At 37.7% G+C, this 19,962-nt stretch overlaps 1 protein-coding gene across 1 annotated transcript in view; it reads right to left on the bottom strand.

Moving 5' to 3' along the window:
• The window catches only part of SPAG16 (sperm associated antigen 16), a 1,194,746-nt gene that overhangs the window by 1,102,360 nt on the left and 72,424 nt on the right, over nt 1–19,962 (bottom strand). Inside the window, exon 9 of the mRNA XM_062201827.1 lies at nt 9,710–9,816. Coding sequence (XP_062057811.1) covers nt 9,710–9,816 — 107 coding nt within the window. The remainder of the gene's footprint in view (nt 1–9,709; nt 9,817–19,962) is intronic.

The following is a 19,962-nucleotide window of genomic DNA, read 5'->3' as shown; positions in this document are numbered from 1 at the left end:
ATCTGTGGAGAAAGGGGAGTCTCCTCAACAAATAGTGCTGGGAAAATCAGATCTCCACATGAAGAAGTATGAAACAAGACCTATTACCTTCCACCTTATACATAAATAAACCAAAAATTGATCAAGGACCTAAATCTATGACCTGATACCATCAAATTACTTGAGGAAAACATTCAGGAAATTCTGCAAGACATTGGCATAGGCAAACAGTTCTTGCAAAAGTCCCCAGAAGCACAGGCAATCAAAGCAAAAATAGACAAATGGGATTACATCAAGCTAAGAAACTTCTACACTGCAAAGGAAACACTCAACAAAATGAAGAGGCAACAGAGATAATGATAAAAAATATTTGCAGACTATGCCACTGGTGAGGGATTAATATCCAGAATCTATAAAAAGCTCAAGAAATTCAACAACCACAAAACCAATAATCCAATTAAGAAATGGGCAAAGGACTTAAACAGTCATTTTTCAAAAGACCTAATTCAAAAAGTCAACAGACACATGAAAAAATTTCAGGATCATTAGCCATCAGGGAAATGCAATAAAAACCACAGTGTGGTTGCATCTCACTCCAGTTAAAATGGCTTTCATCCAAAAATCAACAAACAATAAATGCTTGCAAAGATGTGGAAAAACATCCTCTAATCCACTATTGGTGGGAATGTAAACTAGTATAGCCACTGGGAATGTAAACTAGTATAGACAGTAAGGGGATTCCTCATAAATCTGAAAATTGATCTACCATATGACCCAGCCATCACAGTCCTATTAATTTACCTCCCAAAAAATGAGATCGCCATATGAAAGAGTTATCTGCATCCCCAATCTATTGCAGCTCAATTCACAATAGCTAAGATATGGAATCAACCCAGATGTCCATCAGCTGATGACTGGATAAAGAAAATGTGGTATGTACACACTATAGAACACTACTCAGATTTAAAAAGAATGAAATCCTGTCTTTCACAACAAAATGGACGTAACAGGAAATCATTATGCTTAGTGAAATAAGCCAGTCCCAAAAAGCCAAATATTGTATGTTTTCCCTAATTTGTGGTAATTAATATAAGAGCACAAACATGCAATGGATATGAGCAAAATTGATATTTTGACATTTGATTATTGTGTACAGCCCTGTCTCTACTAATGAGGAACAGTGTTTTTTATTTTTTAAAATCTATTGAATTTGTTACTTTTGGGAGTGTTAAGCTTATGATTATAAAATGAACTGAAAGTGCATCATTGTAAACATTTTAAAGAAAGAATAAAGGAAGGAGGAAAAGAGTTTGAGCATAGGCAGGAGGGAGGTTAGGGAGAGAAGCATCGCTATGCTCCTAAATCTGTATATATGAAATACATGAAATTTGTTCACCTTACATAAATAAAAAACTATTAAATGAAATTAACTTATTTGTGAAATACAAAGATGCTTATGTTAATTTTGAGGTGAAGGCAATATTTCAAAATGGAAATCCTTATAGATGACTACAAATATTGAAGCAAAGCTGCAATTTGATCAGTTGGAAAGTCATCAGCAAATAATTAAATTTTGAAAAAATATATTAGGAAAATAATTTTGGGAAAAATTCTATTTATAAAATAGGTTTTCAAGTTACAAAACAATTATATACAATTTAATTTATTCAGTCTATAAAACTTTTGAAATATTTTTCTTGGCAATTTTTTATTTTAGTAATAAGTAAATTACCAGTAAAGCATTGTGATATATATGCATATATATACACATTTATAAATATGTATACATGATGCTTGTAGATGCTATGAAGATTCTGAGACAGTAAACTTTGAAAATCTTAAATTTTTTGATTTCTCTGAACTTTCTGGCCCAGAAAAAATGGTTTGCTCTTCCTGTTAAGAAGCAGGACAGCCATGCTGTTCAGAGTCCTCTATTTGCAAAAACAATATACCCCTCTTTTATATATTTCTCATCCATTTTTTCTGTCCAACAAACCAAAATCCAATTAAGACACAATAAAATTTATCCAAGGAAGTTATGATCATATCAAGAAATAGAAGAGAATTTCCAAAGAACTACAGCAGCTTGACAACATTCATTGATGAGTACCAAGAGAGTATACAAGGTCTTTACAAAATGCATATCATGAAAAAACTATATATGGATTACAAAGATTTTTGCTCCAAAATAAACATATTTTAATTCCATTTTCTCCAAACTTCATGAAATGCACTCATACATGTAGATTTGGATCTGGAGGTTGTTGAAACATTGGATATGGGAAACAGAATTGGACAAGTAAAAGCTTATCAATATGGGAAAGTCTCCTGAAATGCAGGATTTAAAAGCCTAGCAAGAATGGTGATGCTAACATAACGCTAAGAGCAACTCTTAGAAATCTGGTAGAAGAACTGATAACCAAAACAAATCAAGTAGGAATGCCAAAGTTACCACAACAAATTCTGAAACGGATATCAAAACTCTCATAGAAATGGGCATGACAAACAAGAAACCAGATGCAAGGCTGAAAAACCATCGAGATAACAACGTCCACAGGATTGCTAGAGGATATGCTTGTTAGGATCACACAGGTAAGAGGGTCAGCAACATCACTAAGAAACTCAGCTGTGATTCTCCTCCAGAACAATGGTGGATGATATAAGAGAACTAGGCCCTCTAAAAGCAATGAGGATTGTAGTATCCTGACGCATCAGAGGCCAGGTGGAAGAACTATAATGTAAAAGCCAAAAAGGGCTTAACTATAGAAACATTCAGCAAGATCTAAATAGCTGTCAGGAAAGTCTGAAGAACAGAGAGCTAGGGGAAAAATTAACAGGGCAAAATATCCTTAGAGGTCAGAGATGGGAAGGCAACAGAGCAACATTACTTTTACACAAACAAAAGAAACTGAAGAGGATGATTAGGATACTGGTAAAACGTTAGTATCAAGATTAGGCATTTAGGGGCTGGCACTGTGGCATAGCAAATAAAGCCACTGCCTGCAGTGACAGCCTCCCACATGGGCGCTGGTTCAAGCCCCGGTTACTCCACTTCCAATCCAGCTCTCTGCTATGACCTGTAAAAGCAATAGAAGATGACCAAAGTGCTTGGGCTCCTGCACCCACGTGGGAGCCCCGGAAGAAGCTCCTGGCTCTTTGCTTTGGATCGGCCCAGCTCCAGTCACTGTAGCCATCTGGGGAGTGAACCAACGGATGGACAACCTCTCTCTGCCTCTACCTCTGCCTCTCTGTAACTCTGTCTTTCAAATAAATAAATAGATCTTTAAAAAAGAGAGAGAGAGAGAGAGAGAGAGAGAGAGAGAGAGAGAGAGAGAGAGAGTGGGCATTTAGATTAGCAGAATACCTGGGTTTGATCTCTGGCTATAGCAGACAGAAAGGTATTCTGCTAGTCTAAATATCAGAATACCTGGGTTTGATCTCTGGCTAAAGCAGACCCCAGGAGGCATCAGTAATGCCTTACTGAGTTCTTACCATCCACACAGGAGACCTAGAATGCATTCCCAGCTTCTGGCTTTGACCTGGCCTAGCCCCAGCCTTTGCAGGCATCTGTGGAATGAATCATCAGATGGTAGTTTCTCTCTCTCTCTCCTCTGTGTGTGTGTCTGTGCGTGTGTGTGCATCTCAGTTTTTTGGTTTTTTTAGTTTTATCAGCATTCCATAATTGCGCTATTTACAGTAGCCAAGTTTGGTGCCACATTCTTCCCAGGCACCCACAGTTTACATGGCTCCAGTGTCTCTCACAGCTAGGTTTCCCTTTCACTAATAAACAGCATACTGTCAATCCTTACAAACCCATCAATGCAGAAGACATTAATGCCAGTTAAGGGTTTTGATTATGTCACAGACCTATCTTTATGGACCTCAAACAATTTGATAACCTAATCCAGATCCTATACATGAGCATGAATTCTCTACTAAGGATCACTAGTCATATGAAGAAAGAGATAATAACACAAAATGAAAGATTAGGATAAATACAAAAATACTCTGGAAAAACAGAGAAGAAAATTTACAAAGCATAAAATCCCAATTATTGTCTTTAAGGAGATTCAAGTAAATAGATCAATGAACACATAATAGGCTTCCACAAAAAAAAAAGATATTACTGGAGAATAAGAAATAAACACTGGAAATGAAAAGTAGAGCTTTCAAAACAAAAACAATTTCAATACATTAATAGTGATAAATTGGATAAAGCCAATTCCAAGAAGTTAGAAGACAAAAGTGAGAAGATACATCAGATGCAAAGCAAACAAAGGGAAGGAAGCATGGAAGAAAAGTTAAGATTTATGAAAGAGTGTTTTAATGAATGAAATTTATCTAATAGGAATTCCATAAAGAGTAAAAATAAGCAATGAGTTCAAATAAATAATAGAAAAGAAATTCCCTGGGCTAAAGTAGCATACTATGATTAAGAAAAGTTCTGTATATTATATAATTAACATATGTAAAAAATAATAGCACCAACTCACTACTTTCTGCTGAAATTTGCTAGCTTAAAAAAAAGGAAAGGGGTGGGCATTTGGCACAGTGGTTAAGATACTGATTGGAACAACTTCATTCCATTTCTAAGTGAATAGGTTCAAATCCTGGCTCCATTCTACATTCCACCTTCCAGCTGATCTGCTCCCTGGCAGGCAGGCACAGATGACAGTTCAGGTTGGCTCCCTGCTACACAATCAGACGACCCAGATTGAGTTCCAGATTCTGGCTTCAGCTTGGCTACTGTAGGCACTTGGGGAGTGAATCAGTAGATGGGAGATATCTGTCTTCTTGTCTAACTGCATCTGTTTCTCTGACTTCCAAATAAATATTTTTTAAAAAAGAAACATACCTATAAAAAAACAGATCAAAGAAATATGTGGCTATTAAATTGGAAATTCCACAGAAATACCAAGTTATAATATCTGAATTGCAGATATCTACTAGCCACTTGTAGAAAATTGTAAATGATTTGGCTAAAAACATCTAATTGACTCTTACTTTTTTAAATTTTAAGATTTACTTATTTATCTGAAAGTCAGAGATACAGAGAGATGAAAGGAGAGAGATGGGGGCCGGCGCTGTGGCACAGTGGGTTAATGCCCTGGCCTGAAGCACCAGCATCCCATAAGGGTGCCGGTTCTAGTCCCGGCTCTTCCTCTTCCGATCCAGCTCTGCTATAGCCTGGGAAAGCAGTAGAAGATGGCCCAAGTCCTTGGGCCCCTGCACCAACGTGGAAGACCCGGAAGAAGCTCCTGGCTCTGGGCTTCGGATCAGCACAGCTCCAGCTGTTGCGGCCAATTGGAGATGAACCATCAGATGGAAAACCTCTCTCTCTCTCTGCCTCTCTTCTCTCTGTGTAATTCTCTGACTTTCGAATGAATGAATGAATAAAAAAACAAACAAACAAACAAACAAGAAAAGTGAGGGAGAGAGTAATCTCCTGGTTCACCCCTCAAATGGCCACAATGGTCAGGGCTGGGCCAGGCCAAAGCCAGGAGCCAGAAGCTTCTTCTGGGTCTACCATATGGGTGCTTTCCCTGGCACCAATATGGGATGCAGACACTGTAGATGGAGGCTTAACCTGCTAGGCCACAGCACCGACCACTCTAGTTGACGCCTAAACTTTTCACACATCAAAGAAAGAGTGAGAAGAATGGGAATGGAGACAGTATGTGAGGAGGATTTCTTCACAAAGAGCCCTGACATGAATCCTCTAAAGCTTGGGGAAGAAAATCATAGTTCCAAACTTAGTGTGGAGGTCTGCATAGGACCCCCCGGAGAGTATGTTTGTATTTCCAAGTGCAGTCTCTTACAGTAAGGTGAAGAGCATTTTAGAGACTTGAATGTAATACCAGTAGAAACTTGGGCCTAAAGTTGTTTCATAAAATATACAGAAGCATGGTCTGGCAAAGACCATGTAGAAGGAAGACCCAAGTAGAAGGAAGATACGAGGTCTACCACCACACAGTATGTGAGTGGGCTAACTTACTGGGGAGTTCTGGTCTGGGAAAGGAGTTGCTTAGAGGAATTAGCTTTCAATATCTGCCAGATTCAAAGAACTCTAAGTCATCATAAGGTAGTTTAGCTCAAATACTAACTTCCTAATCCTCTTAAATTTGCTCTTCCAACTTCAACATTGCCAGTTAACAAACTAGAGAAAACATAGGAGAAGAAATAGGAAGAATCACACCACCACCACCAGAACCACCTTTTTCCCACTGCAAAAGAAGTCCCCAGACGAAGGGATGGGAGACTTAATTCTATATCAAATGTGGAGCTTGGAAATTTTACATAAACTGAACATAGTTAATACTGACTCGGGGTTGTGTTTTGCAACCTAAAGTGAATAGAGAATAAATTTTGAGTGCAATTCTAGTGAATTCTTATAAAAGTGGCTGAATTTTCACCAAAGACTAAGGGTTGCAATGCCTCCACTAAGCGAATTTAAGAGTCAGTAACTCATGTAAATAAAGTTGCTTTTATGTCTACTTATTCAAAGTATTGGTGTTCCCTTTGCATGTATTTTTGTACTTCCTTATGAAATAAGAAACATCTATCAGTATATTTTAAGAGAATAAAACAATGCCTCCAAATTCTGGTGAAAAAATATATTTAAACCTAGAACTTTACATCTGGTTAAATATTAATTCAGTATAAGGAAACAACAGAAGCATAACAGATAGCTAAAACATTCAGATAATTTATCTCCATGTTTCCTTTCTGAAAATTACTCAAGGAGATATTTCAGAAAATGAGAAAAAGTGACACATGAGAGGAGAATGTGAGAAGTAAGTACCACAGGAAGTGAGTGTAGACAAGTAAGGAGAAAAGGATGGCTGTATGCAGACGTCTCCGGGACCACGCACTTCAGGTCTTCTCTTTCCCTCCCTATGGCTCTACTGACAATAGTCTGCAAAAAATCATATCCACTTAAAACAATTCAATTGCATGCTATTTTATGGGATTAAATGTTATTATTTATTTACAGAGAAAGAACAGAAAATAGAATTAGGACCATGCAAATGTAAACAATATCCATTATGACTATATGTATCTAATATAACTCAAATCAGTGAAGCCCTAAAAGCCTCTTCATTTCTAAACTGGAGTCACTAGGCATAATCTAATGTGAATAATACAACCATAAAAATAGAACTCAGCCTTTTATTATAATAATAAGCACAGGAAAATATTCATAAAAATGATTACTCAGTGAGGATATTATCCTATATTTCCCTTAAGCCTATGTTTTTCTTAAAATCATGTTGTAGATATTAAATATTATGAAGCAACACTGAAAAGGAATATACTATTCATTAATTTGTAATGTACTCATCCCTATATCTTAGAAGCTTTTTGTCACATCAGAAGTTAACCTTGTATTACTAACATGTTACCAGACAAAAGCATTTAATGAATGATTATATGAATTACTTACTACCTGAAAAAGAATGCCTATAATATTAGAAAATGAAAACACTGGTGATGAAAATCACTACCATAACCCCAAAATCCTTAACCTCAATCTGCATCTATCTCCAATACCATAATCCATAAATTAACAGGGTATTTAATCCTCACCAAAAGATTGTAAAATGATAAGAAACACAAAACACTAATCTGAAAGCATTTTAAAAGGTTAGCAAAACATTAATGCTTAATTTTCATTTTATTCAAATATTTTATACAAAATTCTAGCTTACACCTTAAAGAAAAAAAAACATAGTTATCTGCATTATCTAAGTAAATGCAGCAATTTGTGAAAAAAAAACTATATTCTTCTTCTAGAATTATCACTGCTGAAAATATAATTCTAAATATTTTCCTTTTAAAATAAATGTCATGAGGCTTGCAGAAATGCCAACATCCCATATGTGTACCAGTTCAAGACCAGTTGCTCCACTTCAATCCAGCTCCCTGCTAGTGAGCACTGGAAATCAGCAGAGGATGGCTCAAGTACTTAGGCCTCCTAGAAGCTCCAGGTTCTTGTCTTTAGTGTGGTCTTGCCCTAGCTGTACCGGTCATTTGGAGAGTGAACCAGCAGATGAAAGATCTCTCTGTCTTTCCCTCTCTCTCTGTAACTCTGCCTTTCAACAAATAATAAACAAATCTTTTAAAAATGTCAGACATTAGAGAACTCTATGATAATTATTAATTTTATAAAATAATTACTTCAGATAGACATTTATACAATTTTCATAATGAGAAACTAAACCACTTACAAGTTTTATTTAATTCATTCTTCATTTTTTTTTTATCTCTTTGCATGTTTTTTTTTTTCTTAAGGCGGAATTAGACAGTGAGAGAGAGACAGAGAGAAAGGTCTTCCTTCTGTTGGTTCACCCCCCAAATGGCCACCATGGCCAGCGCGCTGCCCCGATCCGAAGCCAGGAGCCAGGTGCTTCCTCTTGGTCTCTCATGCAGGTGCAGGGCCCAAGCATTTGGGCCATCCTCTACTGCCTTCCCAGGCCACAGCAGAGAGCTGGGCTGGAAAAGAAGCAACCGGGACAGAACCAGTGCCCCAACTGGGACTAGAACCCGGGTTGCCAGCACCGCAGGCGGAGGATTTAGCCTAGTGAGCCGTGGCGCAGGCCTCTTTGTATGGTTTTAATACCTTTTTTTTTTTTTAGAATCATTATGGAATATTTTAATTACTGGTCTGATTGCAGAACAAAGGTACTGAATATATATACAGAATCTTAACTGGAACATGATTATATTTAATTCTGTGTTTATTTGAAAGGCAGAGTACCAGAAAGAGGGGAAAGATGGATATTCCACCTGCTGGTTCATTCCACAAATGGCTACAACAACCAGGTCTAGGTAGGCCAAAGCCAGGAACCAGGAACCAAAAACCCCATCGTTGTCTCCCATATTGGTGGCAGGAGCCCAATTACTTGGGCCACCTTCTGCTGCCTTCCCAGATACACTACATGAAAGCTAGCTCAGAAGCAGAGCAGTCAGGACTCAAACTGGCACTCCAATGTGGAATGGCAACATTCTTGGTGGCAGCTTAACCCACTGCCTCACAGTGCCTGCCCTTCTATTCTGTTTTTAAAGAAAACTGAGTAAAGTTTGAGGTTATACAATCTGAAAAAACAGATGATACAGGGTGATTTCTTTTGGACAGGCAATTTTCAGCACAAAAATAAGGAAGTGGACAAATGGCCCCAGATTGCTTGGATAGGTGGCACAGTGTCTTACTGAGCTGTCCCTGAAACTAAGAAGCATGTGCCCCTGAATCAACGAGTTATTAGTAACACCGAACCTCCATTTTCCCTCTGTAAACCAACAGGCTTGTATTATACAGCATCTGAACTCTGTTCCAGTAGAATAATGACACAGAATGAGTGCACACAGCGAAGGTCTGAGAGAAAGCTGTTTGACGCGGTGGTTAAACCACCTCCTTCCATATCAGTGTGCATGGATTATGAATTCCATCCCAGCTTTCTGCTAATGTGCACCCTAGGAGGCAGCGGGTGATGGCACAACTATTTGGCTCCCTGCCACTCACACTGGAGACCCAGATTGGGTTCAAAGACCCTGACTTCAAGCCTGACCCATTCCCAGCCATTGCAGGCCGTTGGAAAGCGAACCAGAAGATGGAAGATCTCTATTCTCCCTTTCTTTCTGTGTCTAAACTTTTCAAATAAATTTAAAAAATAGCCAAATATCAGATAATTAAGTATGAATTAATGAAAATACAATAAACAGCATATCATACCTTATTGTCTTTCTTCTTTGTTTTACTTTTGTTTTGTTTCCTGGCTTCACAAAGACCTCTCTGAGTAGGACCCTCTGATGCATTTTCTTTTTCACAATTGTGACCAACTACAAGATAATATAAGTTATACTTAATATTTGTATTGCTTATCTCTAAAATACATTATAACCAAAACACATGAAGTAATGTATTAATACATGTATTTTCAAAATAAATAAATAATAATATTCAAATCATGAAAAAGCTTTAAGTGGAATGTCAAAATTCAGTTCCCAAAAACGCAGTGTGTCATTAAGTCAAGCAAGTTCATGAAGTGGTGTAGAGATTACAGGGGCCAATCTCAAATCATGTTATATCCAAATCACTTATGAAGTTGTTTAAGTATTTTTTTAAACAAAGTTAAGAGGACTAAAGGAGTAAGGTAAGAAAAGACAAAATTTCTCAGGTGAAACTGAATAATAAATAAGATACGTTTTCAAAGAGCAAATTGTATGACTCAAATACTATTATTTAGCCTTCTCTCTCTCTCTCTCTTTTTTTTTTTTTTTTTTTTGACAGGCAGAGTTAGACCGGAAGAGAGAGAGAGAGAGAGAAAGGTCTTCCTTCCGTTGGTTCACCCCCAAAATGGCCACTACAACCAGCACGCTGCCCCGATCCGAAGCCAGGAGCCAGGTGCTTCCTCCTGGTTTCCCTTGCAGGCGCAGGGCCCAAGCACTTGGGCCATCATCCACTGCCTTCCTGGGCCACAGCAGAGAGCTGGACTGGAAGAGGAGCAACCAGGACAGAACCCGCGCCCCAACCGGGACCAGAACCTGGAGTGCCAGTGCCACAGGCAGAGGTTATCTATCCTTCTCAATGTTGAAAACAGAAAGGAAAAAATGCAGGGTAGTATCCCAATACAACTCTCCTGGCCATGAAGAACATTCTGGACTCCTCTGAGAGGGAAAACAGTAACAGGAAAGTTCTTTTTCTCTTCCACATCTCTATCTATCTACTTATTTAGTTACACACACACACACACATACATATATATATATATATATAAACACATATACATATATATATATACTTATTTAGTTCTGCATAATTTCCATCTGTTATTTTTAAACTACAAGCTGATTTCAAATAATAAGGTTACAATTAGTAACATATAAATACAGGAAACAACTCAGTGATACAACTTATAACAAGTTTGTAACAGAGAAGATGAAAAACACACAGAAAAAAGATTATTTCAATGTCAAGGTTCTCAGAGAATCATGAAATTATAAAGGTAAGGAAGTATGTGACTGGTATTTAGTTCCTCCTGTGACCTAATTTTCCTACTCAGCATCATTTCTAGACAAAGGAGAAAAATCCTCAAAATAACTTCAAAAATGACTCAACAACATAATATTCCATAGCCCAGCCATATATGAAATTGTTTGAGAGATCCTGGTATTTAGACTGCTTGTCTTCCCTCAGTGGTGTTAAAAATTAGAGACCCACAGTATCTAAGAAGCTTAAGTGTGGGGGAATGGCAGCAATTATAGTTTATTGAGATCAAGGGAACATTTTCATTTTTTATTATATTTTATTGTACTTTACTGTTCAAAAACCAAGGATGCCAATCTATTAATGGTGATAATTGAAAATAGTAATAATTAACCATCATAGATCACTGATCTTTTAATATGGAATAGCCACTGTTATAAATAATTTACACATATTATTGAACACAATGGTTTAATAACCTTTTTCTTCCCTCTTATATATGAGCAGGTAATTCATGAAGTAATATCCACAGAAAATAAAGGAGAGAGCAATACGGAGAAAACCTCAGGACTCCTACAGATAATTCCAGGAATATGAGCAGGTTTCTTCTAGAATTCAAGACATTACTAGGCACCACTTCATCAGAGAAATAAAGTTAAAAAGAAACAAGCAAATATTGTAAGGATCATAGGTGAAAGTAGTAAACTCAAAAGGGCTCAATTTATGAATATACATTGCTGCTCCATCAAAATGTAATTATAAAAATTAATGCTTTAATAAGGTTGTAGGAATATTTTTAACATTTGGAATAATAGCCCATACTGCTAAAAAAGAAATAAGGCCTCTCAATTATTTCTCGATTTAACAAGAATACACATGATTTCTATTTGCCAGAAAATTAATGTTACATTCACTTACTCAAAGATTTATAGAACAAATAAGAGGCTCAGACATTTATGGTTAAGAACATATAATTATCAAATTCCATAAAGCATTTCTTAATGTTTAGTAATTCCCTAGCACAATCCATGTCTTTATCATAACATCCTTTTATTTACCATATAAAGCTTTTTAACGACAAGGCCTAAAATACCACCTGTTGCTCCACAGTTCCAAAATTTTACTCAAATACAATCAACATTTTAAGGAATGTGTAATTCCTTCAGGGAAATAAAACAAACATCAAACAAATACCTCTTAATTCACTGAAATTTCATTTACTATACCTATCAGTGCTAAACTTCACCCATTCAATCATTCCTTCATATTTGTATAAGTTAATTTATTTTAAATAATTATCAGGAGTAATTTACTATTTCATAATTTCTCCTAGGAATTTTTTTTATTATTCCATATACCATATAAGAACAAACATAGAATTAAAAATTCTTGTCAGCAACCAGGGTTGGCAGTAAAGTATTAATATTCTCCTAGCAATTATGGGTAATTTTCTGAATTTTCTATTACAAGAATTTCACTTTGATTATCAAAAAACAGTATGTTTAAACTCCTTTGATAACTCTGCTCCAAATTATTCCAGTGATTGTCGTACTCCTTAAATTTGGATTAAATAACAATCTGTTTTCTTCTTAATGATCAGAGGAAAAAATTTGCTGCTTTCTAACCTAAAAGTGGGTAACTTTTAAACTGAGGAATATCTACTATCATACCAACCTCTACCCAAAAATGGATGGATGTATTATTAGATGGAAGATAGAGATGAAAATGGTGAGAAAGAGAGGCAGATGCACAGGGACTTTTTTTCTAAAAGATTTATTTATTTTAAAGGCAGAGTTACAGAGAGGCAGAGGCAGAGAGAGAGAGAGAGAGATGACTTCCATCCGCTGGTTCACTCCCCACAAGGCTGCAATGGCTAGAGCCACACCAATGCGAAGCCAGGAGCCAGGAGCTTCTTCTGGGTCTCTCAGGTGGGTGCCAGGGCTCAAGGAATTGGGGCATCTTGTACTGCTTTCCCAGGCCACAGCGGAGCTGGATCCTAAGTGGAGCAGCCAGGACTCTAATCGGCGCCCACATGGGATGCAGGCGCTGCAGAGTGGGGCTTTAAGACACTGCACCACAGTGCCAGCCCCTGCACAGGGACTTTTAAATTAAACTGAAAAGAGTGAGTGAAGAGATGAATAGAGAAGGGGTAAAATATGAAAATAATTATGTATACAGATATGAAAATAACAACAAAAGATGGAAGGATTTATGAGGAGCAACTAGTTACCCAATAAATCAATGTCAATTCAAACTGCAGTCCCTAGCTAAGTAGGATCCTAAATTCAGGTAAGTGGAGTTAAGGACAGAGCCTGAGATCACACGGCCAGATTTTGAGACCAGAAATTAGGAAAATGTATGGTCAGCCATTAGGTAAAACTAAAATGCAAGTAATTAAGAGCTTTAAATTATTCAGTACAGAATTTCAGTAATTAATTTTATACATATATTTGCTGCATACAACAAAAGTAATCTATTTCTTCATGTTGGGTCAGAATGTATTCCTTTTGATTAACAGTCACTATAAAATATCACAAATAAAAATAAAATCACAAATATGATCTTCAAAAAGACTTATAAATGTAAGTTTATATAATGCATTCTTTTATAACATAGACCAAATACCAGGAGATAATAGCATAAGTTAATTATAAACCATTAGTCTACTTTAATGGATCTGTCAAATATAAATGTACAGCAGAGCGGCAAGATGGCGGAATAGGCAGGGAGCACACTATTAGTCCCGGGGGAGAGACACTTTAATATAAATGGAGATACTGCAGGGTCAAGGAAGAGTAGGGGATGAAACAGCAGAGGAAACTCTTCCGGAACTAGTGATTCACAGTGGACCTGCGTGGAGGGCGTGCGAGCCCAAGTTCGGGACACCAGCGGCAGACTCAACGCACCAGCGCTGGAACGCGAGGTGAGCCGAACCTCCATAGCCCGAGACACCAGTGGGCAAGCGGAAAGAGGAGACTAGAGGGAACGAGGCTTGAAACTTCGTGGGGAAAAGTTCACCAGGCTAACTAGAAGAGAGATAGCAAAAAAATAAAAAAAGTGACCGATACAGACACAAGTTTCTCTCTCTCTCTGCTCATCTCTCAAAGGCGAGCAAGACAGAGCAGGGGCCATTTTGGACATACGTCATAAGCAGGGCGACCTCAGGTCTGCACCAGCCCTGAGCCTAGCAGAAAAACCTGACTCTGGGGGCAGGGGTGAAATAACAGGAGATTAGCATCTAACTTGGCAACCCAGTGGGAGACTGCAGGAGAATTGGAGCCCATACTGAGGGCAGCACAGATTCCCTGTGTGGTCCTTGGGAAAGAGCTTCCAATCTCTGGCTCCTGTGGCTATATCATTCGCCTGCTAACTACTTCCAATTACGTTCAGCTGTGTGGAATTACTTCCCTTTTAAATCAAAAAAAGAGAGATTTACCACACCTAACCTGGGAGTGTCATCTTTGACACACCCTCAGCCCTGAGGAACCAAACACAGCTCTCAGGCCACACTCATCTCAAGCCTCTAAGGCTCCACCGAAAGCAGACAGTCCACTTAATATAGAGCCATAGTGTAACAAGAAAAAACACCACAGTGAAGAAACCAAATATCTCCAACATGCCAAACAACAAACGCAAAAACCAAGCTAACAAGAACAAGGAAGACACTATGACGCCCCCAAATGAAAAAGACACCCCAATTCAAGATTGTGAAGATGATGAGATAGAAGAAATGCAAGAAGCGGATCTCAAAAAATTGATAAGAACATTAAGAAGTTCTCAAAAACAAATTCTTGAACTACAGAAATCCTTCATGGACAAGATAAAAAATCTCTCTCGTGAAAATGAAATATTAAGGAGGAATCAAAATGAAATGAAACAACTAGTGCAACAAGAAACTCTGATAGTAACTAGAAATCATAATGAAATGAAGAATTCAATAGATCAAATGACAAACACATTAGAGAGCCTTAAAAACAGAATGGGCAAAGCAGAAGAGAGAATATCAGACTTAGAAGACAGAGAACAGGAAAGGAAACAGGCAAACCAAAGAAAAGAAGAAGAAATTAGAAATCTAAAAAATATTGTTGGGAATCTACAGGATACTATTAACAAACCCAACATTCGGGTTCTAGGAGTTCCTGAAGGCATGGAGAGGGAGAAAGGATTAGAAGGCATTTTCAGTGAGATACTAGCAGAAAATTTCCCAGTTTTGGAGAAGGACAGAGGCATCTTAGTACAGGAAGCTTATAGAACCCCTAATAAACATGACCAAAAGAGATCCTCACCACGACATGTTGTAATCAAACTCACCACAGTGAAACATAAAGAAAAGATCTTAAAATGTGCAAGAGAGAAACGTCAGATTACTCTCAGAGGATCTCCAATTAGACTCACAGCAGACTTCTCATCAGAAACCCTACAAGCTAGAAGGGAATGGCGAGACATAGCCCAGGTACTAAGAGAGAAAAACTGCCAGCCCAGAATACTATATCCTGCAAAGCTCTCATTTGTGAATGAAGGTGAAATTAAGACTTTTCATAACAAACAGAAACTGAAAGAATTTGTTGCCACTCATCCTGCCCTGCAAAAGATGCTTAAAGATGTGTTACACACAGAAACACAGAAACATGGTCACCAATATGAAAGAAGGTAAAGGAAGGAAACCTCAAGGCAAAAGATCACAGGAAGCTCAATTTCTCTTTGACATAGAATTAAACTCTGATGCTCTGTTAAAGCAATGTGTTAAAGTAATCTATTATGTTCTCTTGATGTCTGTTAAATTCTAATTGTTTAAAAACAGCTGAATTTTTATTAAGAGCTATGGGTTATTTAACTATGTGCTTATTTTCAAAGATTTGAATAATCACCTTGTAACAATGATCTAATTGGGTCTATGTTATGTCATGATTTTAAGGAATCTTATTTCAACCAGATATTTTGGATTTTGAGCCTTCTTGGCATTCTTGACAGGCATTCAAAAAATCAAAGTTTCAAACAATCTGGTCTCTAAAATTTCCAGTAAATCCTGGACTTTGGTTTTTCCAGTTTGGGCCCAACTGAAAAAATCGAAGGACCTATGTCTCTCATCTTATAGAGACACCAACTAATCAGTCTATTTGGAGTATATTAGAAGGACTGTCAAGATGTGATGTGGTACCAGACTTTAAGTTTCTATAATGGAAAATGCTATTAATACAAATGTTTGAGAATTAAAAAGTCTAATGATCTTGTGTTACTAGACATGATAGTTATCTTAATGAGAAAGCCCCAGAGGCCTAAAGGGTTAAATACTTGTAAAATCCTACAGGTGCTTTCAAAAATACTGTGAAGTAAGCAAGTGCCTCTTGTTGGTTGATGAGTTTATAATTTTAAACATGGCGACTTAAAGTCTTTTGTCATCCACAGTTATATATGATGTGCTGCTCATAAAACTAAAGCGTTGTTGGTTCTGTGTTTAGCTGTCCTCCTATAGGTTCCTATGGACTTTTTCCAGCCACTTCTACTGTATTCAGTACTTTGGGATGGCTCTGTAAACAGATGAAGCCAATAATGTATTAACAGTACCAACTGAGAGAAAGTATGGTTAACTGAGGTTACTAAAAAGAAAAAGCAATTCAAATCAATTGGCAATCTACAAAAAGAGTTAAAGATTTTAAAAGCTATTATTAAAATTGCTATATTGGTCTATTATGCTATATTATATGTGTGTACATATTGTATGTCCACATGGGGAAATTTTATTAAGAGTTTTATTTTAAATGGCTTATAGATAAGATTGTCCATAAATTTAAGCTGCTAAAATCAATCAAAGATACATTTTAATTTGTGTGACCTGAATCTGTGTACCATATGTTTTAGACTTGTTGTTAGAAAGGAACTAAAAACATTTTAGATGGTTGTGCTTAAGTTTACTGGCTAAACAAACTACACCATGTTAGATATTTAAGAGGTGTTTTCAAATACATGATTCTTAAAATTTATAGAAGGCATTGGACCTTCTGGTAAATGTTTTCTTAAGTTGTTATCTAATGGTTCAAACTGTTTGCTAAGTATTCATGTGATATTGCTATTGTCAGCAAGCGATCTAGGACTTGCTCCCTCATTTCTCTATTCTAAGCCCAACTTGTTCTTTCATTTCTCTATTCTCTTCAAGGTAGGAAACTAATTCTATTATGAAGGAATCTGTAGGACGCACAATTTAATCTTTAGACCTTATAAAAGAGATGACTAACATTTTTGTGCAATAGCATAGCCAAAATAAGAACTTAAATAATAATCTCATAGCTAGATTCACTTCGCCATCAGCGAAGTATACAGTAAGTAGAAAAAACCTCCCTTTCAGACCAAAGGGAAAGAAAGTTTTAAAGTGAGAATATAATTTTCCTCATGGGCATTGTCTACCTTAGAAAAACTACTACAGAACATGCCTGTGACTAGAGACTTGTAGTTCAGGCCACCGAAGATTAGAGATGGGACTTGGGCACTCCCTTGACTTGCATCCTCTGGTCTACTTTAACACAAACCAGAAGGAAAAGAAAGCTAGGCATCAGAAGCAATGGGTGGCAGGCCTATTAATAGCTGATCTGTACAGTGATCTGCCCTCAAGCAGACCCAACAGGCCAGTCCACTGCAGTGGCTTGCAATGTGATAAGCCTGGGCTTCAGCAGAAGTCAGCTTGTGAAGAGCCCTGGCAGCTCTGCCAAGAGTTGGATCACTGGAAATGGACCTGCCCTGGAGTCGAAGGATGCCCAGGTCAGAGCCACAGATCTTATTGGCTCTAAGCTGAAAAGCCCTTCACTCAGCCCAACTTCCAAAGGGACCACTGCAGCTGAGGGGATGTTCAAGTAGGGTCAGCAACATTGCAGGCAGAACTGTAAATTTCTTGTTAGAGATGCCCCCTGCCTTTACCTGGCCAGCTCTCCTCCCAGGCCAGCCAAGTAATGAAAGTCAACAGAGTGCCTTCCCCTAGGAGGTTCACACCTCCCTTAGGATATACCCCATGTGAAGAGATAGATAGGTCTGGGCCTCTTAACTTACAAGGCCTAAAGCCCACCAGATTATTATCAAGCCCCTTCTATCAGGTTCTATTTGCCTCTCAATCAGAAAACTTAATTGTAGCTTAGACAGCACCTTTCTTAGCTCCTCTAATAATGACTCTGTCCTTTGTTCTAGACCCTGTCTAGCACACTTGGGCCTCATTCCTTTGTAATCATAACCTCTACTCTACCACCAATGGCTCTACTCCCAACCTGTGTGTACTGATGGTCCTCTTCCCCACTTAATGCTGTATAATTGTTCAAACCTGGTAAATGCCACTCTTAGGATCCTTGGTTACTATCCTCACCCTGTCTTTTATGACCTTGTCTAAATATGATCAGAGTTGGCAAACTGGGAAGGCTTCCATAGCCTTGGCAACTCATGACGACAGCCTAGGATGGTTACTGGCGCCACAAACTAGAGTGTCAATTTGTTGGGTCAACAACAGGAGCCACTGTGCACTTGCTCCTCATATGGGATCTCTGTCCTTAATGTGCTGTACATTGTGATTTAATGCTATAACTAGTACTCAAACAGTATGTTTCACTTTGTGTTTCTATGTGGGTGCAAACTGTTGAAATCTTTATACTAAATTGATCTTCTGTATATAAAGAGAATTGAAAATGAATCTTGATGCAAATGGAAGGGGAGAGGGAGCAGGAGAGGGGAGGGTTGCGGGTGGGAGGGAAGTTATGGGAGGGGGAAGCCATTGTAATCCATAAGCTGTACACTGGAAATTTATATTCATTAAATAAAAGTTAAAAAAATATAAATGTACAAATTGTAAATTATTAGAGTAGAATGAAGCTTTAGAGGTTAACTGTTATAAATATAAACCAAGGGGCCAGCGCTGATTAAGCATCCACCTGCAGTGCCAGAATCCCATATGGGATCTGGTTCAAGTCCCAGTTGCTCCACTTTCAATCCATTTCCCTGCCTATGGCCTGGGAAAACAGTAGAAGATGGCCCAAGTGCTTGGGCCCCTAAACCTGTGCAAGACCCAGAGGAAGCTCATGGCTTCTGGCTTCAGATTGGCCCACCTCTGGCCATTGTGGCCAATTAGGGAATAAATCAGCAGATGGAAGACCTCTCTCTCTGTTTCTCTCTCTCTGTCTTGAACTCTGCCTCTCAAGTAAATAAATAAATCTTTTAAAAATAAATAAATATAAACCAAAGCCCCTCAAACTTCAAACCTTCTTATATATGATCTTCTTCACAATCTTTGGTCATATTGAAAAGTGACAGTTCCTGGGGCCGGCACTGTGGCACATTGGGTTAACACCCTGGCCTGAAGTGCCAGCATCCCAAATGGGCACCAGTTTGAGAACTGGCTACTCCACTTCCAATCCAGCTCTCTGCTATGGCCTGGGAAAGCAATACAAGATGGCCCAAGTCCTTGGGCCCCTGCACCCACGTGGGAGACCTGGAAGAAGCTCCTGGCTCCTGGCTTCAGATCCGTGCAGCTCTGGCCATTGTGGCCAATTGGGGAGTGAACCAGCAGATGGAAGACCTCTCTCTCTTTCTCTCTCTCTCTGCCTCTCTTTCTCTCACTTCTCTCTCTGTGTAAATCTGACTTTCAAATAAATAAATAAATCTTTTTTTTAAAAAAGTTACAGTTCCTAAGAATATTATAATTTATAAACCATCCTTTTATATTTATACCATATTGGATACTTCAATGATATAAAAATACAAAAATAGTTTTTGATGTTATCATTCTTTGCAAAAAATTTAATAAGAAAAATATGTAGTCACATAGAGAAAATTATATTAATAACTTGGGGTACATCCTTCAGTCAGTATTTTTCTTTGGATAATTTAATAGGCATTACTTATCTATACAAATATTTTATTCCTTATTATAAAAACATTATAAAATAAAAACTTCTTATACATGAATTTTAGACACTTCATATTATTGCATACCAAATATATCTTATTTAAAGATTCACTTGACATTA

The sequence above is a fragment of the Lepus europaeus genome, chromosome 1, assembly GCF_033115175.1.
Source record: "Lepus europaeus isolate LE1 chromosome 1, mLepTim1.pri, whole genome shotgun sequence".
Lineage (NCBI taxonomy): Eukaryota > Metazoa > Chordata > Mammalia > Lagomorpha > Leporidae > Lepus > Lepus europaeus.
Note: the sequence above shows the minus strand (reverse complement) of the source record. Positions and strands in the feature narration are given on the sequence as shown.